Genomic DNA, 25,633 nt, shown 5'->3' on the forward strand with positions numbered 1-25,633 from the left:
TCTCTCTGTATGTCACCAAACACATGCCTGGGGCTTGAGCCCTGCAGTAGCAGATGAGGTCTAAAGCTATCTCCGTCTTTGTAATGGATGTCTCTCAGCCAGGAGGAGAGATGTTCCTCTGAGATTTACAACAAAATTAGCCCCTTGGTTTCGATTAATTTTGTTTGTAGTTGCAAAGGATGAGGTGGGAGAGAGAGAGGATGTAACCTAACATTGCCTTGTTGTCCATGCAAAATATGATTTTGAACAACAGATTATCTTTTTCCTTCTCACTCATGTAAGAGTAGTCAAAACCTCTACATGAAGAATGACTTTCTTGAAGATGCTAAGCCACTCAGCACCTGCTCATCAGTTTGAGTCTGAAGTTTTTAATTCCTTGTTGAATTAGTAAGTGTCCTGTAACCAGGAGATTTCTAAGATAGCTGTTTTGAGCAGTGCAAAAGGATGAAAGACTGGGAAGGAGAGAACCAAATTTTAAAACAGCTTTGTTTTTTGCTGTCTATAAAGTTGATGCATTTGAAACAAGCTGGCACAAATTAATGTAACTAAAATTAGTAGAAACATATGCATTAGTGAATGATATTCACAGGAAGAAATACTCCTAATTATACAAAAACAGAATATTGAATATTGAAATTCAGTGCCCTGGGCTCAGTTGGACACTTGTACCTGCCAAGACTAAAGTGAGAGGCATTATTCTAACAAATGTAAATCTGAGCTCCAAGTCAGCAAGATCTCTAAGGGGAAATCACGAAAGGGACTTTGACAGTATGTGGTATTTTTCAATAAAACATGTATTTTGGATTTTTTCCCCACTAATATGGATTTGGCTGATTTTTCCCACGTGGCTAAGTGTGTAACTATTTCAAGGTCTTCCTATTCTTTAAGTACATACTGCATTAGCTTTATTCTATGACAAGTCATTAGAATTACCTAGAGTTGTCATGCTAAAAAGTAACCTTTAAGAACCCTATTTATAAAGTTTGAATAGACACTGAAATTGTGTATAGGTGGGTGATTTTTATAATTAGGAAGTGTGCTAAAGAAATGCTTTCATTTAATTCAAATATTTCCTTCCATCATGACTCAATAACTGGTTTAATCAACAAATTGTTTTCCTTCAGATATGGCACACGTTTTAAAGCACATGCACACTGTCGATCTGCATATTGATTTGAGGTGAGCCACACAGATTTCATGGTGAGTTGGAGGAAAGATGGAAGCTGGCTCCTGAATTAACCTTCCTGGAGATGCTTCCCCATATGCCACTCACCATTTTTAAAACAAGTTTTTGTAGGCTTTTTTTTCTAGGGAGGGAGAATGGGCATAAATCACTCCTCAGTTCTTACTTTTATCTTCCTAATGGCAATTTGAGTTATTCTGGCTGTTGTTTTTAATCCAGCAGAATGCATCTTAATACCTAAGGGAGGGGGGAATAACACTTAAAAATAACCATAATAATCTAAGGGGGGAGGAATGCGAAGGGAAGGAAGGGCAGAGCACCCCGGGGAAGGAGCAGCGCTTGGGGCAGGCTCCCGGCGCGCCTTACCTGCGGGCAGGGCGGCGGAGGACGGAGCGCTGCGGCCGGCTCCGTGCAGCCCGGCGGCCGGCCCGGAGTGCGGGGCCGCCGCGCCGCCGGTTCGAGCCCGCCCCCGGCCAGCGGGGGTGGGTGGGCGCTGGGAGAGGGGGGCCCCCCTGCTAGCACTGGCTTAACGCACGCACACACACGCACTCGTAGGTTCCTCTAAGCAGCCTCGTCCTCCTACTGCCACTCCTTTGCTTGCTCTCGCCTTGTTCAGTTTCTAGTGGGCTTTGGGTAAACTGTGCTAGAGGGGAGAATTGGTGAGGGATGTCTGCCAAAAGAGTCAGGGCAGCACTTCCCAGCATGCTGCTTGTGTTGTGGCCCTGTACCAAAGCTTGCATAAAACTTACTGCCTCAAACTTATTTTCTCATTTTCCTTCTTGCAATAGTTGCACCCTAGCTACCACGGGATGAAACTTCCATTCTTCTTTTCCATCTGATGTAGAGATGTTCTGGAGGTTTCAGGTAACACTGAGTCTTTCCAGCAGTGACTGGAAGGAAAAAAAAAATGGTTTTGCCATTGCTTTCCTTTCTGACCTGTTACCTCTGGAGCTGTCTGCAGCCTGCATGTGCCCAGAAGTATCACTTTGGGGTAACGCTGTTCCATGCAGCACAAGATGAAAGAAAACACTTGGAGAATGAAATTCCCACGCCAGGCTGTATTAGGGGAGGTAAATTCTGTCAGTTTGATATGCCAGAAGCCACTGCCTGCAGTTAAGATATAAGGAAGAGCAAAAGAAATCCTTCCTGACAGGGTCACTATCAGCAGTACCAAAATATGGTATTGCTGGTCCAAGCTGTGGAGGAGAGATGGTTTTGACAACTGCAGTTTCAATCACTAGCATTGTTGTTTTTTTTTTGATGTTGATGATAAAGGCAAAGTCTGAGAGATCCCAGCCCTGCATCTTCCAGCAGTAAGTACCTTCAGATTTAGTTCCCTTTCTCTAGTGTGTGCTGGTCTCAGTTCAGTAGGCATGTGTTGTTTGCTTTTTCTTTACTTTCTCTATAAAATGGCAAGTGATGCCTCATTATAGGAGGCTGCTTTGACACCACGTGCCTGCTGTTGCTGCTCTGGAAGCTCGCCCCAAGGTACATGACATGGAAAGGGCTGGCGCCCAGAAAGGAAAAGCACATCTCTGGCAAAGTGGAGCGTATTTCTTTGCTGCTTTGTGCCTTTCTTTTACTGTTATTGCCTAAAGCCCTTATTTATTACTGCATCTGTGGGCAGGAGAAATTAGAAATGTAAAATCCCACATTCTCTGCAAAAAAACTGAACGCTGATCCAATTATAAGTCAAGAATATGTGCTGAGTGTGCCTGCTCTGGGGTAATCCCCCCCCCCCCCCATCATCTCTCTTGTTTGAACACACTCTAACTGTAACATGTTTAGTGTTTGTCTTTTATCAGTCAAGCAGAAAGCTTGAAACCCAGTGGGGGGAAAAAAAAAATCCCTGATTGTTTCTATTGCAGAGCAGCTGCAAGTAGGAGAATCAGCAAACTTGGTCCCATGTGGCATTTCATAGCATTAGAACTGAGAAAATGGCCTTAAAGACTATTCTATTACCAACTGGCATAGAAACAACGCTGATGTTTATTATTCCCAATAGTACTCCAAGAACAGATTATATCTAATGGATAGTATCAGAAATTGTGAAAATTCTAGGGAACTTCTCCCATCTAAATCTTAAAACCTATTTCGAGTTCCCACTAACTAAAGGTCATAATTTAAATAGGATGAAAACAGTCTCTGAAAATTTGAAGCATGCTGTTTCAGTTGTCAACACTCAAATGGAAAAATCTGAAAAGTAATCCACTTTCAAGGAAGTGAAAATAGACACCTGTCTGACTTTCAAGCTTTTTAAAAGACATCAAGGCAGTTGAGATGCATTTGACAACCCCGTGCAGTGTGCGTTCCCTCCAGAGAAGAACACGGAGCAGTAGCTGCCACTGGGACTTGAGATCACCTGAAATAGCACCCAGGCCATGAGCAGTGTGACGGTGTCTGCTGGAGAGAAACAGGTAAATGACAGTCTTAAAAATGAATTCAGTTCCCAAGACAAACCAACACAAGGTTTTAGGCTGTCAATGAAGTCTGTTAATATAAAACTAAAGTTCATGTTGGTTTGTCTAACCCCGGATTAGGCAGGTCCTTCAGAGTGCCTGTGGTTGTTGCACCATCAGCAAGGGCTGTGCTCCCTCCTTCTGCAAAGCCCGTGCCCTTTCCCATTGTAACAGTGGGACCTCTGAGGTGCCAAACCCCTGTCACCTGCCCTTGAGTTAGTCCCAGAGCAGGACAGCTCAATTATTAACCCAAAGCTCAAGTCTTTGAATAGAGCCATTCATAGGCTGGGAAAATCAGCTGACTCCATCCTCAGGCTGGTAAAGACTAATGAAATTGTTTCAGAGCACACACAAAATCTGGCTATCCACAGTAAGAAATCATCTAACTCTACACATTTAGCCCTCTGCATCCGTATCAGGTAAGTTGTTTTTTAGTAGTTTTTCATTATAAATAGCAACCTCAGGGGTTGTTGTAATCTGCATTGCTGATTAAAAAGCATTATAATCTGTAATGACTTTCAATAGCTGTCATGCTAAGAATAATAGAAAATATAGTGAAATCCTAATATCCCTGAGAATCCTGGAGATGTATTAAATTGTGATCAGCAGGCTGGCTATGGGTTTTTAATTGCTTGAACTGCTTGCTCAAGAATAGATTACCCTTATAAATAAGCCAATATCATCATCATTTAATCAGATTGATACACGAAATACTTAGTGATGTATCATAAACCAGAACATCCCCATTTTTAATTACATTAACATTTCATTAGTATCATTCTTGAGATGTTAATGCAATGGTAAATGCTTGGAATTCTAACTAAGCCAGTCCTGAATAAAAGCAGTATTTGTGAGGACCTGAAAGTGAGACCAAATAATATAATTCTGTACCTAAGCTAAATGCAAAACAAAAAAGTCTGAGAATGCCCAGTGATACATAGAACTGATTTAAATCTTTCAACTTTAATGAGCCAATATGTAATACTGATGTTGAGGACTTACAAAATCTGCTAATTGGAGAATATTCGATATTACTATGAACTACTCTTTCATTATAGAGTGCCCCAGTGAGTGTAATGGAATGGATGCAAATAACACAATAAAACATCCTCCATCTTTAGAATTCTTTAGGAAAAAGTTTTCTGGTTATTATATATTGGAAATAGAGGGAGAGTCAGTTAGTGTCCTAAAATATATGGACAAACATTCCTACTTGAGTATAGACCCTGAAAATCTAAATTCTTATACCTAGTACAGACTGCATGAATAGTTGCATTGAAGTGATTATTATAATTCTCAGTGACCTGAAGGCCACGTACTCTGCAACTGTTCCACTTTATTTGAGTGAAAATAAAGGAAATAGAAAATAGTTCAAAATGTAAGAATTCAGTCTTCCCTTTTGTATCTTGCTGACCAGTCATACAGAAAGGAATTTTTGAGTGTTACCTGCAGGAAGAGACACACAACACAATCATTGTTTGAGTATTGGATGTTTTCAACATTTTGTTTTAGACCTATCTAGGACTGAAATTTCTATGCTCTCAGAAAGCTTTTACTTGTCAGGCAAACTTTGTATTTCACTTCTCACCTCTGTGTTTCACTGAAGTCACTGGGGCTTAATGGCTTGCTTTAATGTTCGCTCGACCTCTTGTAGGATTACTCATATGCTGAAATGTTCTTACTGAAGTTGGGGCTCTAATACCCTGCCTTTCAGCCTGGAGCACTGTGGTTCTGTTACCTCAATGGATGCCACTATTTGCAGCCAGGATGCATCTCACATGTGAACACCTTCAGCTCAGGTTGTAGCATTCTGGCACTTTTGTTAACCTTTACTCCTCACAAGTAGTGTCAAAGCACTCCAAGGGGATACCACCCCAAGGGCAAGGCAACTTCACCTGAAACCATTGTTTCTCTAAAGGCTGTTTTGAAAAGCACATATTTTGGGTTGTATTACTTGTCAGTTGCTTTACAGCAGTAAGGATGTATTTGGCATAGCTTTGTTAGCTCTTGCTACACTATTGAGTATGTCCAGGTGCTGGCTTTAATGAAGTACTTATGTTTCCATTATGCCCAGAATAATGTCAATACTTAAGAATTAGATGAAATGAGTGAAAGAGCTGAAATGAAGACACTGGATTTGATTATCTCAGGTAATTGATTTTTCTTTGTATGATTCTGTCAATGCTTGAAAGGCCAGGTGGATTAACTGATTCTGTCAAGAACAGACAGGCTTGTGCTAGCCTTGCATCATATACAATTTTCCAGTTTATTAGGGTAGTGGAAATGTGTAAGCCTCTGGCTGTGATGCGTCTTGCTGGCTTGACAGGTTTTTTTACCAGCCCAAAATGCTCATTTTTAATTGTGAGCAGAATGTACCTGTTCAGCTATCGATTAAAAAGCCTCAAGCTAGTGCATTGCTGAAACATCAAGACACAGTTTTCACCATCCCCATTACTGCAGGGAACTGTATATATATTAATGCACTACATCATCATTATAACGTCTCTAGCCTGGGCCATGATAAATACACTTGAGTATAGGTAGGAAACCTCTGCTGTAAGTAGAACCAGGAAGAGGTGTGAGGCACCAGACGTGGGAACTGTCTGGCCAAACAAGTTCACTGAGTTGCTGTTATGCAGTCCTAGTGGTAATGGCCAAATCACTGGAAAATGGTTGACCTTTCTTCCCCAAAGCTGGAGTGGTTATTGAACCTTTCCTACTCTTTATGAAAGTAGTTCTCAGAAGTGACACTTTCTGCGCTCTCCTGCTTATGCTCTGTCTACCTAAAGATGCCACCAATGTTCATGACTGTACATGATCACTTTCTATCATCAGCTACGCAGGTATGAGACATGCTAAAAACTTAAGAACTATACATCAAAGGCTCGCTTCTTAAGCCCTACCTGCTGTGTGATCTGAGCAAGATGAAAAGGATTGATGACATAATATTGAAATGCTGCTTTAACAAAAAATACTGTTTTCCAGCTCAAATGGGGTTGCACTGTGCTGTGATTATATGCCCCAAGGGTCCATCTGTTTACAATTTAGTTTATACCTCTGTAATCTGTCAACACATGACATGATGTTGAGAAGATCACGTAGAAGCTTGTTTCTTTTACAAGGAATAAAAAACTTATTTTGTTTCTTTCTTTATTTTCAGCATGAGCTATGAGTTCCAATGCTAATGTACTCCCAAGTTTGAAAAGCAAATTGAGGAACCACACAAATTTTGTTTCTAAAGCTGGCTGTGCACTACCCCATAATCAAACTCCTATTTGTGTTCTTAATTGGTTCTTAATGTACCATTTATTAAGAGTTAGGCTATTTATAAACAGAAAAGGTGTTTAACAGTGTTTACTTTAAAATTTACTTACGAATGTGGAGACTGTTTCTAACAGGTGCTTGTTAGACTTCCACTTATGAAAGCATACAAGAAGAATAATAAGACAATAGCCTACTAAATATATGATTGTAATTTAAAGGATGTTTATCAAATTAAAATGCAATGTTTGCTTTTGTCTGCATTATGAATATGCTGTGTATGACCCCCCATGATGTAGAAATTCTAAGCCGTACTGTGTATTTAGGCCAATAGCTGGTGAAGTTAAACTTTTCCAATGTAGGCAATGACAACATTATTTTTTGATTGGGAATAACTCTTTGTAAGGCTGTCAGTTTATAGCAGGATTTCCAGGAAAAGAAAATTCGTTTTAACCTCAAAATAAAATTCCTTAATTTCTCTAAAAAGCTTTGTTAGGGGAAAATTCATAGACCACAGAGAAATAAATCCATAAATACATAAGCTTGGCTTTATGGAAGTTTGGAGCAGCAGGTTCCTCAAGTACATGATTTGCTAGAGGTATACTTCAGTGCCACACAACTGCACTTGTAGTACTCATGCTGAATCCTGCCTGTGGAAAAGTGTTGGGCAAAGGTGCTGACGCTTTTCACCAGATGCTTCCGTAGTCCTCTGGGGAGGACACAGACAATCCATTCAGCATTAAATGTCTGCTATAGTTTGCAATAAGCAGGGTGATATAGCCTAGGCAGTGTTAAAGCAACACAGCAGTGGAAAAATCTCAGATGAGATCTGTCTTCATTAGAAAAACATCATAAGAGTCTCTTTTTAAACCACTGGGGCATACTTATGTCTCTGCATTCCTGGAGCTATTCAGATTGATAGTTTCAGATCTGTATAAAGAAATCACTATCATGATGTTCTGTCTTTCTCAGATTCTTGTGCAATGGATGCCTCAATTATGCCTCAATTCCTGTGATTTTTGAAATCACAGGCTATGCTGCTAGCTCACAAGTGAATGAAATAAGTACAGAGTATCAGGCTAGATTACAATCCTAAACCTAAATATCCATATTTTAAAAAACTGTAAAAGGATCTGACAGATTTCTGTCATGTTTTAATGTATCTGAACTTCAGGTCAATACAGAGGACTTCCACATCTTCCGCATGTTCCTATTTAAATCAGAAGCAAAACTTTAATCTGGGTAACAATGGACCTTAATTCCACAGGAGAAACTGTTATCTCTATTATCCTCAAGGCAAAAGTGTTTTAAATTGCCAAAAGACCATGTGAGAAATGTATAATTATGTTCAAATCACTTTCAATTTTCCTCAAGAATGCATGTGGAGTTACTTTAATTCAAAAAATATATATATAATATGTCCGATCTATTAAACTAGAATAAAAAAATAATTCTGAGAACAGAAAATGCCAAAGGCAGTTTAAAAGGAGTTAGATATACGTGTACTAAAATCTTTCAGTAGAAATTAATGTGAGTCAACGTCTACAGTGGTCTTAGGTGTCACATGAATTTAAAATCATACAGTAATTGATGGAAATGGAGTGAATTATCTTCAGTGTCTGTTTTATTGAACTCAGCGGAGAAAACTCGGCAGAGAATGAAGTTCAAGCCTACTAAATGAACCTTCCTTGGGATGTGCAATGCTCACATTACACATCACTTACATGTTTAAAAAGCATACCTTTAGCTGTATATGTACTCTTAAATTTGGTAAAAGACTAAAACTATCATCTAAAAATTGAACTGTAGCTGTCAGCCACAACTTTTTTGAAAGTATTTGTATTTTTAGCTTAAGACTATTTATTCCAAATATAGGTTTGGGTGTTGTTTTTTGTTTTTTCTTTGGGGTGGGGGGGAGGCAGGGAGGAAGGGAGGAGAAGGTGTGTTTTTTCCGAGCCTAATCACTCCTGGTGTTTTCTTATTATTCTACTGTACTGTTTGTCCTGCATTTTCTTTATCTTCTGCTCTTAAGTGTATTTTATTAAAGGCTTGCAAAGTTGCATTGAAATTTTAATACCTCAAGTTGAAGAATTACTGTTAAACTCCTGGTCTAATTTACATTATGATGTAACAAAGTTGTATACAGATAATTTTACAATTCCATTTCCAGACTATGGGAATACTACAGTGCTGCACTGAAGGGGGAGCCTAGAAAACAGCATATATTGGCCAAATACCCATAGCTGGTGTATTCACCTCAGAGGAAAAACAAGCCTTGATGCTTGGCTCTGGGATGAGAGTAGACAGCTGGAAAATGGAAACTATTTGTACCTAAATTATGAGGAACGAGATTATGAAAGCCCAGCTCCTGTATTTGGCCCATAGCTGGTGTCTAAAAAGGGGTCTGGGTTCTGTGCTGATGCTTTGTCCCAACTGGGGTATCGGCAACAACTCTTGAAGTTTGTGCTCCTTAAAGGCCAGATAAGGTTAAGTTCAGGATTCCAACTTTCTTCTGGGAAGAAGGCAGGATACTGAAAGATCTGTTTTTCCCTTCTGTGTTTATTTTTGAATAACACTATAAATTTGAAACTAATCATCTGTCAAATTAGTGTATTCAAAATTAATTACTGGGAACTTTGAGGCTAATGTGTGTAGGCAATGACATATATTTTATTTCCTTAAACAACTAGATTGGAAACTCAAAACTGCAGGATTAGTGAAATAAAACATTTAAGATTTTGTCAGGTCTGTAATGACAGTGTGATTACATAATGTCAATTCTACACTGTCAAGAGAATAAAATATAATTTCAATAGCTAATGTGCTGACGTTTTTGAAGAAGCATCAGTTTTATCTCTGAAGTAAACTAAAGCTTTTTGGGAATTTTATTAAAAATGAAAACAATGTACACCTTTAGCACTTGGAAAAGCTAAAATTTAAAATAAGGGTAACTTTTAAAGTTGTACTAAGTCAATTCTGCATGTGATGTTCTTCTGTACTTTGTGTACTGAAATATATTATCTGCAACTACTTCGAGTAGCTACGGACCTAAAAATTTGAGAATTTGCCTCCTGGAGGTAAAATAATGTAGAATACTGTTTGCTTTCTGTAAGTAAAATTTACTTAAATGAATTCATCTACTGCCAATCATATAAAATAGCAAATGTTAAGGAAAACAATTTATTTACAATATATTAATATATTTTAGGCTTACGGTGTAACATATATAAAATGTGAGGGTTTGGGCTCAAGTTGCAATTCTAGTCTAATTAGTTTTGTGTAGTCAGTTAGTACTATTTGTGAAATTTTCTTCTAGGATGTTATTTTCCTGGTCACTTTCAGACAAATGTGAAAAGAAAATGAAAATGTGGGTTCAGATTAAAAAAAAAAAAAAAATGTTGTCACCTTTATTCAAGGATTACCACCTTGATGCTGTTACATCTCTATGATCGTCTTCTTGAAGGGTATATAATGTTTGTTACTGAGCAAATGCAGACATAAACATGGACAGGAGATGGGGACTGTACTGTTTTATACCCTGAACATGATCAATTGATTAAAGGAATACAGATTATACAGAGAAGAAGATCTGGTCTTGATATAAGTAAAAGCTATTCCCAAGTGTTTCTGAAATTATGGGTTTTGTATTTCTTACGCCGATCACACAAACTTGAGTGAGTGAGAAATCACAATTGATTCCAAGGTAGATACTTTAAAACAGGTACTATGTTGAACTGATTCAAGAGCTGCCTTAAAGGTAAGAAAATATATAAGTATTTAAATTATAGAGGGTAATGATAGCTAAAGTGTCCATTAAGTATGCCAGCAAAACATGAACTGTAACATTTTAAAATCAGATATGTTATACAAAAGTGGTTCTTGTAGACTGTTTTGGTATGCTTATATCCAGTGGGGAAAATGAAAGTTACTTGGTTCTGATTTCTCAGCCAGTGTATATCTATGAAAAAGACATATCAGACTTCTTCATTAAGAATATTTACCATTGTAATTGTTTGTCAGTCTGTCTTTACATACTGTCTCCCTGTATCCAAAGAGGAGCCTCAGCAGAACACTGCAAACTGTACTGGTGTAGGTGCTTCAACTTTTTATTTCCTGCAAATGCGACGCTGCTTGTAATAGCAACACACAGTGGATGGGAGACAGGTTTATGTCTCACAAAGTGAAATCAAGATCACTTGAGGCTCTCTTTTTTTGAAAGGAGGAAAATGCTCGCATTAATGATGATTTGCTGTTCCTGCTGAGGGTGGCAGTGTGGTATCATCCTCAGAACGAGGAAAACCCTGCTCTGCTTCAGCAATCCCCACTGTGGGGTGAAGGTGCACATAAATCCTGCAGCCTAGGAGGCTGGCTCACAGTAATTACAGCTAACATAATGAGGCCTAACTCAGGTGAGGTGCATACAACAGCATCTGTAAATACAGTGAAGTCATGAGAGAGACTGGCCAAAGCAAGGTGTGTGTGTGTGTGTGGGGGTGATTATCACAGTCAGGGATGGCAATTCCACCCCCAGGGAAAGAGCAACTGTTTTGCTTGCAGGGGAAATGCTTTTCCCAAGGTGGATATAAGGGGTTTGTGGCTTTGCAGCTGTGGAGAGTCTGAAGCCAGCCTGCCAGTACATGTAAACAGCTCCTACAACTTAAAAAGCTTGCATAAAGCACTGACACACCTCTGTTGAAAATGGCTGATGTACCCGCAGGAGCAGGGCAGGTAGACAGGATAGTGATGACTCTTTGTTTAACTATGGACTGATTTTTGAAAATATGTAGAATGTATCTACGTTATTGACTGCTGATGAATTCTGTTTATCATCAATGTTTTATTTACACGTACAATAGCTTATTTCAGCTAGTGGCTTTATATAACCAAGGATTTCCTGGTAGTTGTTTACCTATCTCCTTATCTAATCAGTACTCTGTATTGTGAACAGTTCTGCTGTTTGAATGTTGATCAGTGTTTGGGTAGCTCTCAAGTGCTTTAAGAGCTTTATAATCAATATTTATATTGTTACCTTTAAACCAGGTCTTTAGCAATATTACTACATTTAAACACTATTTAAGTAAAGTATTGTAAGTGCCAGTGCTGTTTATGCTAGCCAAGGCATTTAAATAGTGGAATTATTAATGTACCCCATGCAATTAAGATACCCAAGACCTGTAGCCCCAGGCAGCCAGCCCTGCTTCCTAATTGCAGCTCAAGCTCTTCCTGCTGTGGTGCTGGCAGCCTGAACCTGGTGTCACCCTGCTGGGAGAGCTGCTGCTGGAGGGCTGTTGCCTCTATAAAGTTGTTGAGATTTAAGTTCTGTTGGAGCAAATGCTCTGATAAAGCTCTAAATATTTATTTTAATGTGTTAGTGAAGACATTTTTTTAATCTCAAAATTATGTCTAAAAAATTAGTTTGTTGGATTAGTTAAAACTTTAACTGACATGTGCAATGTCACCTTGACACTTTAAATCAGCGGCTTAGTAATGAGGCTATACAAACATCTCTGGAGATTAAGTGAGCTGTCATTGCATTCAGTCTAGAACAAGAATACTGCAGTCTTGGCAATGGGGAAAAAAAAATGTTAAAAGTGCTTAAATGGGTTAGGTGAACTTCATTGTGAACTTTTAGGTTCCTGTTTCTGCAGTGTGATCACTAGGTGAACATGCATAATTGTTATACTACTTTCTCAAAGAAAACAAGTATTTTTGCTGTAGTGCACGTCAAAGACTAGCTTTGAATGCATGAACTAAACAAACCTTGCACGAAGTGGTAAATTAGCATTCAATGACCAACGTGTTTTCAAAATAACTGAAAACCTTGGGTTTCACTCTGCTTATAAATTCTTTGTTTGAATGTTTTCTGCTAATTATATTTCAAAGCCTTAAGCCACCACAGCTGCCTAAATTTGGATAGGCTAGAAAGTCATTCTACCTGTGACAGAATTTTTGTTTACTTTCCTTATAGAAATGGTCATATTTGCAGTAAAATTCTTGAAATATTTCTAACTTCTTTGCATCTGTAGATTTTTCTTTAACTTTATTTCCATTTGCACAGGACATCTTTTAGAAGCAGGCCATGGTACAAACTCAGAGTATATGTCAGGATAGATCTCTCCCATGCCTTTCTAACCCATTCATTGCTGCTTGGCCACATAAGGGACAGCCCACAGGGCATGCTGCCTGCTAACTCTCAGATGCTCATGTGCACAGCCTTGGGCAAGCGCTGTCTGAGTTTCCCTGAGTACTTTCAGTCCCAAAGGGATGTTTGTTTCCAAGAAACTGCATAAATCCTGCTCTGATTAAAAAATACAAAGAACATTTTGGTGATGGTGAGGACAACCAAGGGACGTGCATGCAACCCTGAAAGGCACTGTGCTTTGGGTGCACTGTGCCTGAATACAATCCCACCTCTTCCTCCCTCTGAGGAAACCACAGGCCTGGTACAGACTCGTGGTCTTGTAACAACAAATCCCAATGTTCTCTTGCTTCTTGTTTTATTTTCTCTTTTCTGTGGGAGAAACTAAGGTCTATAAACACCCTGAATTAGGAGACTAAAGAAACAGGCAATCAAAGCATGGTTTGATCCCAGATTTTTGGCTTTTGCCAAGAATCTCAAGTAGTCTACAGAGAAATACTCCTTGTATATCTCTGAACCTTAGTGAACCTCAGCTTCTAAATGTTTGAATGTTTATCTGCATTCAGCGCCTGCTGGTCTGCTTGCTCCTCAGTGGCCGTGCAGAAGCATAGTTAATATAGTTAATGTCTTATGTGGTGGCACTCAAAGGAGGTGACTTGGCTGCCATTTGTTTTGAGTTTTCAGCTCTTGCCTGAATGACTGGGTGTTCTTTCACTCATGCTGGATTTTGGCTGGAGTCCCAAATTGCTCTTGAACTCAGACTTCTTGAATTGCCGTTGAAGGAGTAAGACCAGGATTCAATGAGAAGTGCCTGAGGGTGTTTGACATTGAGATTTTGTGTTGCAGGTTTTCCTTTGTTGCTTGTCTTCTCCTCAGTTATTCTTTTTATAGTCATGTTAACAGCTTGTTGGAGGGTAAGGTAGATTTATAGATTTCCTTATTAAAAAGATGATTGAAGGAAGGGCTCAAGGAAGATAGTTTCATCGAGATTTACTTGGCTGACAAGTTCATGAGTAAAATAAAGACATAGAAAACTACATGGAAAGATACATTGAAATGGGAGTAAGAAGATAAAGGGATTGTGAACAGAGTTGGGTGAGTCTGAAGAGGTAACAGTCATTACCAGAGAGGGGGCTTGTCTACTCCTCCTATAAATTAATGCTGGTGGCTAAGCTATCCTTATTAAATCAAAGTTAAGGGATGGATGACAAATATTTAACTTCCATTAGAAAGAGGTGATGAACTTTACCTGGAATAATCATATTACAGTTCTTTTATTAGTAATTTGTACAGATGTGTGTATAAATATACATAAAAGAAAAAATAGATCTTCAAAATATATACTGCACTCTTGTATTTTGACTTTCCTTTGTCAAGAACAGTCATCTGAGCAATCGATTTGAGATAGGGTCAATCTGGGGTTAAAAGGATGAAGTGGGGGGAAATAAAATCAGAAACCATGCTTATGTCTTCTTCAAATAAAGAATTGTCAATAAGGATCAAAACCTTATGTTCTGTAGTTTGAACAAGTGCAATTATTAGAATGCTAATACTTCAAAAACTAAATCAAGACTGTAAATGCTAGTTTTCTGCAGGTGGCTGTTACCATCATTTCAAAGTAGCTTTTTAATGTATTTTGTATATAAATCTTGCTATATAAGAAATGGAGATAAGAGCACTTACGAGCCCATTCTGCAGTAGATCTTCAGCTTGTCACTGCTGTCCTTCACTGCTATCACTACTGTGTCTTAAAATATATTAAATATGTGCAAAAGGATTGCCAAATTTTAGTTACAGGCAGTCATTTTGAGGAGCAGCAATGAGAGACTACTACATAAATCATGCCATACTTTAATTAGTAAATGTTGTCATCTTTAACATAGTCTTACAGATTACATCTGGGAACAATTTCAAGTGATGTTATTACGGTTGTTGTAAAGTAAAACCAGTCTTCATGCTTTAAACTTAGTTTAGCAGCATTTTGTTTAGAATTTCTTAGACACAAAAGCACACCAATTGTAAGAAGTCTTCTCCAGAGAAAAGAAACATATGAAAAACTCAGATAAAATAGCTTAATGTAAAAATATTAGATTTTTTATTATTATACCAAGAAAAGGAATAATATTAGGAAGTGAGAGGAAGGACTTCTTAAAAGAGAAAGAGCAAGCTTCAGATGGAGGAAGGGAGTAAAAGAAGTGAAACTTTAACTTAAAAAGAAAAAGGAAAAAATGAATGCTAGGGGAGGGGCTTAAAAATAGCAAAGAAACTATGTAAGAAAAGACTAACACATTGAGGTTGGCAGTATTTGCATTTGTACATGCTATTGTAGCCCCCATCAGGTACTCCAGGATCTCTGTAAGTTTAAATGAGAGTTTACTTTGGGAAAATGCATTTTCCAATTTCATAATGCTAGGCAGGCCTGTATCACAGCGGTAGGTAATGCAGTTCTCTGAATTCCAGACTGTTCTTTGAAACAGTACAGGAAAAAAAAAAGTGCTCAGAGTAAAAGAAGCAGAATAAGCTGGGGCTAATCTGCCAACACTTGGAGGGGAAAAAAACATTTTTCCCAGCCACAAAGAACCCTATTGTTCCAATGTTAAATACTTAATTTTGCCTGCATTTAAGCCAAGCTGTCTTTAAACTCTGGTTTCGTACTATGGTAAAGCATGTGCTGGTTAATGTGGCAGTGTGCAGTGGCACAACTCCAGAGAAGAATTGAAATATGGATTTTTCAGGGTTGTTCACTTTTTCACAGCCTGCTTGCACTGATTTTAGTGGAGGAGAGTGCAATCTGCCTTTTGGGATTGTGAGACCTTACTGTGTGTTTAGCACCTAAGAGTTGGTACTACATGAGGGGAAACAAACCCATGAGAAATCTGGGCATTTTGGAAAACATTGGATATTAATGACAGATATCTGCATATGGCCTTCTGGTAAATCTTATTAATGGGTGTTCAGTATATTTGCTTTCATATTGCCTATGACACTAAGTGTTCAAACTCAATTTAATTTGCTGTGCACATTTATGTACGTATGAGCTTTTCTTCATAGTTAACAAGATAATGATACTTGCCTATGAGGTGTATGTCACTGGTAGGGCATCAAGTCAGGGAGAGAGACAGATCTCAAGCAATTATTGAAGAATTTCTACTTCATTTAATAGAAGTGAAGCTGTTATTAATATAATAGATATATAATCTGTTATTAACAGATACTATTCACACGGTGCTTTCAGTCATTTCCTTCTACAGTCCCATGCAAACACACACAGGCATGCATTTGCTCTTGCTACCCAGTGAGGAGGTAGAAAAGGCTGGCATGCTGCTGTGCTTGCTCCAGCAGGCCAGTTTGACATGTACATAATAGAAATATTCATAATAGAAGAAACCAAGAGGAGCATGGGGAGGACTGTCAGCACACAAATATGATTTTGTAGCACCAAATGACATAGCTTTTCTTTTTTTCCGGCAGCACTCTTAGATGAGACTGCTTCTGCCTGTCACTACAGTCTGGTAGCCTCAAGTTATGAGGCAAATTAAATTTGAAGACAGTGGATAGTTCCCTTGATAACAAGTGGAAAGCTATTTGTGTTGAGTTAGCTTTGACTTGTAAAGATGTTATACTTAAAGTTCTCTTACATCTTAGCATGTCTGGATAACTTGTTTAGTCATATGGAACAGAAGTCTAAAAAGCATAAAGTTGTTCCAGAGTAATATAGTTTAATAGTACTATGGTTTAGGCCATAAGAGGATGAAACATCTGAAATCTCCAGAACATACTGACCTGGTATATTTTTGTACTGTGTGGCATTGTTGCTTGGAGAAGTTCCTTGATGCTAAAAATAATCGTTTCTACACTGTTTTCTATCTCCAAGGTTACTAAATCTTTCTAACCTAAGCATAATTAAGATTATACCTACAAGTTATATTTTTAGCATGCTGGTTTTTTAGTGTGATGTAATTTTATTCCAGCAGTCATAGCTGAGTTCAGAGGAAGTCTGTTCCATGTAAAAGTGAAAAGTAAAAGAGAAATACAGCAACTTCTGTAGGCAGTTGTTCTCTTTTGCAGCTTCCAGCATTAGTCCAGAAATTTTGATTAATGACTCACAGGTCTTTAAAGACCAGCTATCAATTTATTGAAAGAAGCTTAGAATGCTCAATAAGGAAGTTGAAATCTGAAATTTGAAATCTGAGTTGGGAAGTTTCAAATTTGACATTCCCTAATGGGCTTGAAAACAGAACTATTTGTTGATTCTACTTTTTAAACTGGTTTCTTACTCTAAAGTCTCTTAAGAAATGGACTAAAACCCATAAACTTGTATTTGCAGCTGACTGCTTTTGAATGTTAGTAGTGACTCTGCTGCTGGATCCAGTGGTGCTGGTGAGAGCTGAGCCAGGAGGTGGCAGCTGATGTCTTGCCTTTCGCTTCGCATCCCTTCCTGACCAGTGCTACACTGATCTTGCTCCAACCATGCCACCTTCCCTACCTGAGTGTCCTGGCATCCAGGGCTGCCAGTGATGGCATAAGCTTCTTACCTGCTGAATTCAAGTGCCGCTGTAAAATGCACAGGTGACTAATTTCTTTATCCAAGCACAGAAAGCATGCTTGGGAAGTGTGGAACTGTATAAACAGGGTCTTGTCTGCAACTGAGGACTGATCATACAGCCTAGTAATCTGTAACTAAGCTAGTTAACATATCTAATTTGTGAGATTCTCTACCTAAAAGTGGGTTGCACAAGAGACTTTAAAAACTGATAGTTCCCTTAAAAGAGAAACTGTCGTGCAGGAATTCCTTAAAGATGGTTGAGTATATTTGTTTAGTACTGTATGAATCTTTTTAGTTGAGAATATTTTTTTCAGACTTAAATATCTCTTTACTCATGTATTCACAGAACTCCATTCCTCTTGTAACTTCCTCTTTTCAAAGGATGCGGGGGGCAGGAAGGAATATAAGTAATTAACAAACTAATTTGTACAATAATCTGTTTAATAGAATTTATCGGTATACTCATAGTCAAGGAAGTTGAAGGTTTGAAGAGTTAATGATTTAATGACAGATGTTGAGATGTTTAACTTCAGGGGGAAAAAATATCAGATTGAAGAGTCTCAGCTATCAGATAATGCTGAGATGTAGAAAGGCTATTCCTGAAGGCAAGATTGTCAGATAAAAACGTACCTACTCATTTAAGTAGGTGAAGATACTTGTGCTTGTCCAGGAGAGCACAAACAATGCAAATGACAATTTGAACTAGATATGGAGCTGGAGGCGTGTTAATGGAAAAAGTGAGACGAATGATGTTACCTGCGTGCTGAACAAGTAAAGCATATGTTTAGGAGAAAACGCTAAATATGATCTGAAATTATACAGGTGTATTTAGTAAGAGAAAAAATCTGTACATGTATTAGATTGTGTAATGAAGATGTGACACTTGAAGTTGGTGATGGAGGAAAAAAAGGGGAAGCCAGCCAGTACAACTAATAGAAGGACTGGAGAGCTATTTATATCATGAAGTGGATATAAATGAGTCTTTAGACCCCAAAGTGATTAATCTCTGTTAATACATGCACAAACTCATAAAATTACAAATTAGGCTTCCAACTTTGGATTTCATATGAAGCTTGATACAACTGGAAATCATCAAGCTTAACCTTTTCTCCACAAGCTCTAAATTAAGTCAAGTACACAAAAAAAAGTTTTAGCAGAAAGAAGTAACTGTTGTGCTTAACTTGTTAACTTAAAGAGAATCAAAATATGGTGAAGACTTTCTGTAAACCAAAAGTACTAGTACCTGTGGAAGCAGTGAGTTAAGATACAGTGTTTTCTGAAATTCAGGGCTTCTTTGAAGTCTGTCCTTTTTTCTTTCCATTTTTAACAGTCTGAAGTACAAAACTAAAAATGAGAACATGAAACTGCACAGAAACTAAATAAGATGACCACACTGAAATGCTTTTATTTAAAGTGATGTAAGGCACATATAAATTCACGTGGAGAAATATCTCATAGAGTGAATCTGAAAGCAAGTCTTAATGGAAGTATCTTAAACTCTTATCTCTAGAGACAGTTCATTGTAGTGCTAACATGCATAGGACATGAGCAAACTCAGAACAGACCTATGGAAATTAGGTGAGGTGTAAAGAAGGCAACAGGTGTTACAGCTGTGAAGATCTAGTGCATTCCTCTTTGGTAAAAGGCAATAAATGGTCCAACACAAACTGATGCTTACTGATCTCCCATGGCAAAGCCTACTTTCTGTAACTCTGCTGGAAGGGAGAATATTTTGTTTCAAGAACACAGCAAAGTAGGAGGGATGATTTATCATGTGTGTATTTATGGCTAACAAATATATGCAAATTAAAGATACTCAGGAATTTTAAGCTATCTCCCTTTTCAACACTATCTTCAGATAGTCCCTCTGGATGGATACAGTCAACTTCTCTTTTGCTGATGGTCAATGTGTCTGTGTGCTGCAACTGGTCTTCCTCTGCAGACGCTCACTTAATAAAGAACAAATCACTTAACAGAGGGTGAGTGGGTAGTCAGGCTGAATTCAGCCTTTTTTCTTTTTTTCTTTTTTTTTTTTTTAAAAAAAAAAAAAAGCATTTATTTTAAAGTTATTTTTTTTTTCATTTTATGCGTATTTCCTGCATTCTGTGTACTCTTATCTGAAAAAAATAAAATAGTGACTTAATCTGATCTAAATATGTACAGTTCTTTTTCAAAAATAGCTGGTTTGGGGGTTATTTTTATATTTATCTTTGTCTTAGCTACCAATGTATTGCATGATAATTTTTATCTTTTTAAATCTTAATTTAACTTTGGTCATAAACCATAGAGAAGAGCTGGTAGCAAAACTTTCCTCCTTCCTTCAGTCATAAGATAGTAATTATTCAAGACCTAAAGGCATATTGACAATTTATTTTTCTTTTTTCATTCTGCAATTTAAGTTTGAGGTATTGTAAAGTTCTGCTTACTAGACTGGCAACTGGTACTCACTGTCCCATTTCAATATATGATGTGTATACTAAAGACTTTTCTCATATTTCTTTCTTCTCTATCTTGTTCTTGATATAATCCTCTTAGGCCATTAAGGATATTTTTCTTCCGTATTTTTCTTACTCCATTTTTTCTTGTGCCTTAGTACACTCTCTCTATATATAGATATTTAGCTATACACACACACAATGCATAGTACATCATAAGTCTTACCTATTTTGCCTTACGGATCACCTTTCTTTTCAAGGTACTAGTGGCCCAATAATATGAATAGTGAGACCTGAGAGATTAAGGTGGTTGAGAGCTATGGCCTGTGTAGTCAAGAAGTGCTTCTGCTCTATGGGAATGATGGAAATTTATGGAAAAGATGGAAACTTTTGCTTTGATAAGCTAATATAAGAGTGTCTGCCACTTCTGCTGGATAAAACGACAAGAAGATACTAAAAGATGCAGAGCATAAGAATAAAATACTCAAAAATTCCACCAACGCTAGCATATTTGCTCAAAAGCAGTAATATTACTTGTTTTTCCTCTCAGGAAACTAGGTATAAGAGCTCTGTCCCCAGCAGGGGAGTATGATGCATTGTATAAACATGATGGGTAATGATACAAGAAGCAGACTTACAGGGCAGGGTGTTGTCTTGTTTGGAACTGTGACTGTTTTTATTAAAATTGGCAAGTAAAGTAAGATGCTCTGGAGTTTGGTTTAAAATATTTACAGCTGATATGGAATATGAAAGAATATGAAATAACCTGAGCAGAAAGAGCTGTTGGTGTTTTGTTAACTAGGTGGTTAACTAATGAACCCTGTGACACATTAACATTTTAGAGTATATTTTTTTTATACTAAGATGTAGAGTTTATGAAGGTGAATTGGTTTTACTTTTAGTATGTTAATATATTTTTAAGTGAAATGAAAGTGGCAAGAGGATCTTCAATGAAATGAGATAATAGCGTTGAAAGTATATTGAATCCATACGATATGGTATTGCAAGCCTGTTATGGAGTTGGGCACTTTGCTAATTAATAAACATATAAAATAGATTGGCAGCTCAAGATATTTAAGCATGGGCCTTTGGTACTGCTTTAAAATATTTCAGTGTCCATCCATCGTTCATATTGCTTGTCATCCAGAGGCTGTGTGAAAACTTTTTCATACGTTTCATTTGCTGAAGTTTTATGTATCTTTAACAACAAGGGTGTTAACTTGTATTTGTACAAAACAAACTAAACAATTAGTGCTAAATGGCTGTGATGTTTAGAGGAACAAACCTAATAAATCAACTAGAAAACTGATTCACCTCTACAAACAAATGCAGGAACTCATTTTTTGACCTGTTTCAATGAACGTAATTTCCTCTGTTATCAGTATTGTAGACATCACATGCAAACAGTAGATAACTAATGGGTCTGCTGAGCACTATGATCCCTGCATCACTAAAAGTTGACCAAAGGCTATGAAATCTGAACATGAATGGAGAAAAATGCATCCAATAAAGTTGATGACGGGGTAGTGGTTGAGTAGCAGACAAGTTGGATGTTTTTCTGTTGAACTTGATAACAAAATAGCGTCAGGATTTCTGAGGAAATTATGTGGAAGTAGAAAAGAAGCCAGCAATACAGATATGGTATGGTGCAAGAAACAGTGAGGAAATTAAAAATAAATAAATAAATGAAAGGGACTTGTAGATATTAAGACTGGGTGATAGAAGTGATAGTAATGTTTACTGATGGATTAAAAAAAATATAAAGTAATAAGTAATTTAAAAATAAAGTAATAAGTGAACAAGAATGCAGTAAAAAGGTTTATCATAGAGATGATATGCAGATTTTGGATGATGAGATAAGAGTATTGGTGACAACATAGTGATATCCTGTGACAATTACAAATATTTAAACCAAAACAAGGAACTAACATGTAAGAAAGGAACTTAAGGCATCTTTACAGATAATGCATTTCATAAGCTTAATGCTGAGGAGTAGAGGAAGGAATGATGCTTGTTGGTGAAGGTCATTATCTTTTTTTACCTAAATTGCAATAGTAATTTCTCCTTTATAAAGAATGCAGTGATCTGATCATTTTCAGTGTACAAATAGGCAAACATTGTAGAGCTTGTTGCTTTCTTCTGTTTCTTCAGAAGTCATGCAAGAGGTTTGGCTTTCATGAAGAAAGTGTTTGGGGTATTCAAATTAAGCATTTGGACATTATCTATTGCAGATAAACCTAGAGATGTGGGAAGAATTTGACCTACTGTGTTGTGAAAACTGTCATGTCTGGGGGGGTTGCAATGTGGGATGTGTAGGCCAAGGAGACTGAAGCTGGAGAGGGAAAAAAGCGTCTTGGCACCAGCAGTGCTTTTGGTAATTTGTCTTTCTAATGCCTGCCCCCTCTTCTCAGCCTCCCTTTCCAAAAGGAAGCTGTCTGAATTGCTCAAAGCAACCTCCCTTTGTAGGAAATTCTGCTCCCTGTACTGCCAGCAATTTACCATGTTCTTGGAAACCTTAACTGCTTATCTGCCTGGTGCAGAGGTGTGGGGAGTAGCGGGCTGCATACCTGCTGCCCTCCTTCCCAGGGCTGCTGCTCTGGCTGGTGGGTGGTGAGACCAACTGGCACACAGGGCTAGAAACCTGGGAAAGCCTGAGGGGTATTCAGCCTATCTCTGTTAGGGCCAGTGTTTACACACACAGTTTTTCTTGAAGCTTCCACTACACTCTGTTAAAGGTGTAGAGAGTGATATCTCAACATCTAAATACATACCCCTAGGCCATGTCCCTAAGCAAACACAGACAGCATGACTTCAGTATTGTTCTTCAGTGGTGATGGGATGGCATGTTTCTGTTTAAAGTATTTTAGATGTTTTCATACCAATTCTTTCTGTAGAAACAAGCTACTTTTGTCTCTAATGCCTGAAGATCTGTTCCCAGGCTCCTTAACTCTCCTCTCTCATGGCTCTCTCATTTCATCAGCCCCAAACTGTGAGATTTTAGCTCCAGATTCCAGCTTTATTGCCTTCGTTCCTTCTGTCTCCTGTTTGCTGGAAATGGAGCTAATGTGTCCCAGGGCTCACTCTTACTCCTTTTGAGTCCCAAAGGCAGCACACCTCATCCTCAATATAGCAAATTCAAGGATGAAGTAGTGTGTTTTTAGACATACACACATTCACTTGTGTATACTCAAAGGAGGAAGGTGATTGAGACTAATCTCTTACTGTGGTTAGAAAGAAGATGGATGTTTAAGATATATTTCGGTCTTCCAAAATTGCACAGGATCCTTGGTTTTGACCTAGGAGCAGAAGACTAATCATCTCTTGCTTTGCTATTCTTACCCTTGTTTAAGATGTGTGGAAACTACATCCTGATCTCTCTAGTTTCCTCTTTTTTATTTCTGTTTTCAAGCTTCCTCCTCACACTGTCTGGAACCTTATCTGAACATAAATGCCCATCTCCGGGGCTGCATTTTTTTCTCTCATTTTCTTTCTTAGTGGAAATGACGCAAGATCTGCTGTTGCTTTTGTTAATTTGCAGCTTGCAGTCGGGTTTACCCAAAGGCAGGAGGATTTGAAGGACTCTGAAGCCCTGTATATAGCTGTGGCTCTCTGGGTCCCAGCACCGGCCTGTGGAGTCCTGCTCTTCCTGCCTCTCCTCTGGACATATTCTGTGGAAACTGGAGGTGGGCAAAAAGCTGGATGGCTCCCAGCTGCAGGGCAGCGTGTCCCCTTGTTGGGCTGCAGAGAGACACCCCTGGGAGCAGAGAAGCAAGACAGTAAAAGCAATGCCTACGAAGAGTAGGCTCTGGTACCGGCAGGGCAGCTGGCTGTGGGTGGTGGCAGCCTGTGCTTGTCACTTCATCCTCTGGGTGACCAGCAGGGAAAGACACACGGGGACAGGCAAGAGCCCTGAGGATGGGGAGTGGGTGGGCACTGCCTTGAAAAGGAAGTGAAAGAGCTGGGGTAGGTGGCAGTTTCCCTTGGAGTGGGAGGCTGGCAGACCCGAGGCAGGAGTGGGGGGGACGTGTGGTGGCTGAAAAGGGCCTGAGTGCCAGAGGCTGTAGAGGAATGTTGCTGAGGCTCATCCAGCCCTGACCTGTGTTTGTCACTGGGGTGCAGTCCACCTGGGAGGTGTGCAGCTGTGGGGTGAGGAGGGGTCCCTTAGAGCCTTCCTGGCAAGTAGTCAAAAACTTGGCCCCCTCCAGGAGCTGCAGCCAGGGGTGCAAGGTCATTCTGTGGTGCAGGCACAAAAGGCAACTCTTTAGCTGTTATTGGAAACTACTGCATTATTTTTTTTGGCCCCTGCCAGCTGCACCTGAGATATGAAGATGGTTCTCTTTGCCCAGCACAGTTCTCTTTGCGTACCTCCCTGGTACAAAGGGAGCTTGCTCAGCATTATGCGACTTAAAAAAACCTGACAGATCACCTTTCCTCTGCAGGCACGATGACATCTTGCCCTCGGAGCCAGCGATGCGACCCCTCTTCAGAGCGCAGCCCCAACGGAACAAGCGGCGGCCGCCCCCGCCGGTAGGCACCGGGACGCCCCCCGTATCCTCCCCCCCGGCTCTGCGGGACCCTCTGACCCGGCGGGGGAGCCCGAGGCACCGGTACGACGGCGGCTGGGAGGTAATCTGTCCTTTAAGGGGAGCGGGAGGTCAGCCCGCGAGTCGGAGAGATTGAGGCACGTAGAGTTGAGCTAACCCCTCCCACTGCCATGGACCACTGGAGCGCCCATTTTCATGAGCACCTCGCACTGAGGCAGCTCAGAGCCGGCAGAGGCTGAGGAAGGAAGAGGGGGGAGAGCGAGGGAGGAGGGCGCGACCACCGACCCCGATGGACGAGCCGAAGGGTAAGGCCGAGCCCCCCGCCCCGATGCTGGCGAGGGGCCGCGACCCTCGACGAGGGGGGGCGCGGGGGAAGAGGGTTCCGGGCCGGCATCCCGCGGCTCGGGGGGGTGTGCGCGTTCCCGAGGAGCTCCTGCCCTTTCCCCGGCCGGCAGCGAGCAGCGGCTGCGGCATCCCCGGCAGCGCGTCCCCTCCGCGCCCGCGGGGGGCTAAGGCTGGGCGGAGGGGGACCGGTCTGGGGGTGTCCCCCGCAGCCCCCCCAAGCTCAAGCCGGCCTCCAACCTTCACAGTCCCGCTCGGCTGGGTCGCCTCTAAAGGGTCGCAGCCGACTGCCCCCCAACTTGCGGTGGTGGTCGCAAGCCGGGGGCGGCCGGGGGCTGGCGGCTCCCCCGGCGCTGCGGCTCCGCAGCCGAGCGGGCGGCAGCGAGCGCTCCGCTCCGTGCTTGGCGTTTGCAGAAGTTTGGCCGCGTCAGTGCGGGGGATTCCCTTCCTGGCCGTGCGGGGGAAGAGGCGGCGGGGCCGGCGGGGGCTCCCCGCCTGCAGCTCGGAGCCGCCCGCAGAGCCCGTGCCGAGCCCAGGGAGCGCGCTGCGAGGCGAAAAGAGCAAAAGCTCGGAGGAAGGCGATGGCTCTTTGGGGGGAGAAGCGCTGTGCTGCCTGCCGGGGGCTCTCCCGGCTTCAGCTCGGGGCCAGGACCGGCTCCGGAGCGCAAGGAAGAGGAGGATTCCCCCCAGGAAGCCCTCTCGCCTTAACTGCAGCGCCAGGCAG

The 25,633-nt window shown here is 40.2% G+C and overlaps 2 protein-coding genes across 8 annotated transcripts in view; one reads left to right on the forward strand and one right to left on the reverse strand.

Annotated features, from left to right (window-relative positions):
- Positions 1–25,633, reverse strand: part of LOC311440039 (gamma-aminobutyric acid receptor subunit pi-like) — a 73,874-nt gene that overhangs the window by 45,556 nt on the left and 2,685 nt on the right. The window contains exon 1 of one of the 3 annotated variants that reach the window (XM_084526446.1): positions 1,550–1,628. The exons of the other annotated variants lie outside the window; for them this stretch is intronic. The gene's annotated coding sequence lies outside the window, so the exon portion shown is untranslated. Of the gene's footprint in view, positions 1–1,549; positions 1,629–25,633 lie in introns of those variants that run through there. 3 annotated transcript variants of the gene reach the window in all.
- ENTPD1 (ectonucleoside triphosphate diphosphohydrolase 1) overlaps positions 3,951–25,633 on the forward strand; it is a 53,291-nt gene continuing 31,608 nt past the window's right edge. Inside the window, exons 1-2 of one of the 5 annotated variants that reach the window (XM_084526439.1) lie at positions 3,951–4,061; positions 24,463–24,649. Coding sequence is in view for 2 of the 5 variants with exons in the window: in XM_084526438.1 (XP_084382564.1) it covers positions 24,857–24,872 (16 nt within the window). In the remaining 3 variants the exon portion in view is untranslated. Of the gene's footprint in view, positions 4,062–23,570; positions 23,707–24,032; positions 24,155–24,462; positions 24,650–24,681; positions 24,873–25,633 lie in introns of those variants that run through there. The other 4 variants (XM_084526440.1, XM_084526441.1, XM_084526438.1 and 1 more) reach the window with 4 other exon arrangements.

This window comes from Aythya ferina, assembly GCF_964211825.1.
Source record: "Aythya ferina genome assembly, chromosome: 7".
Classification (NCBI taxonomy): Eukaryota; Metazoa; Chordata; class Aves; order Anseriformes; family Anatidae; genus Aythya; species Aythya ferina.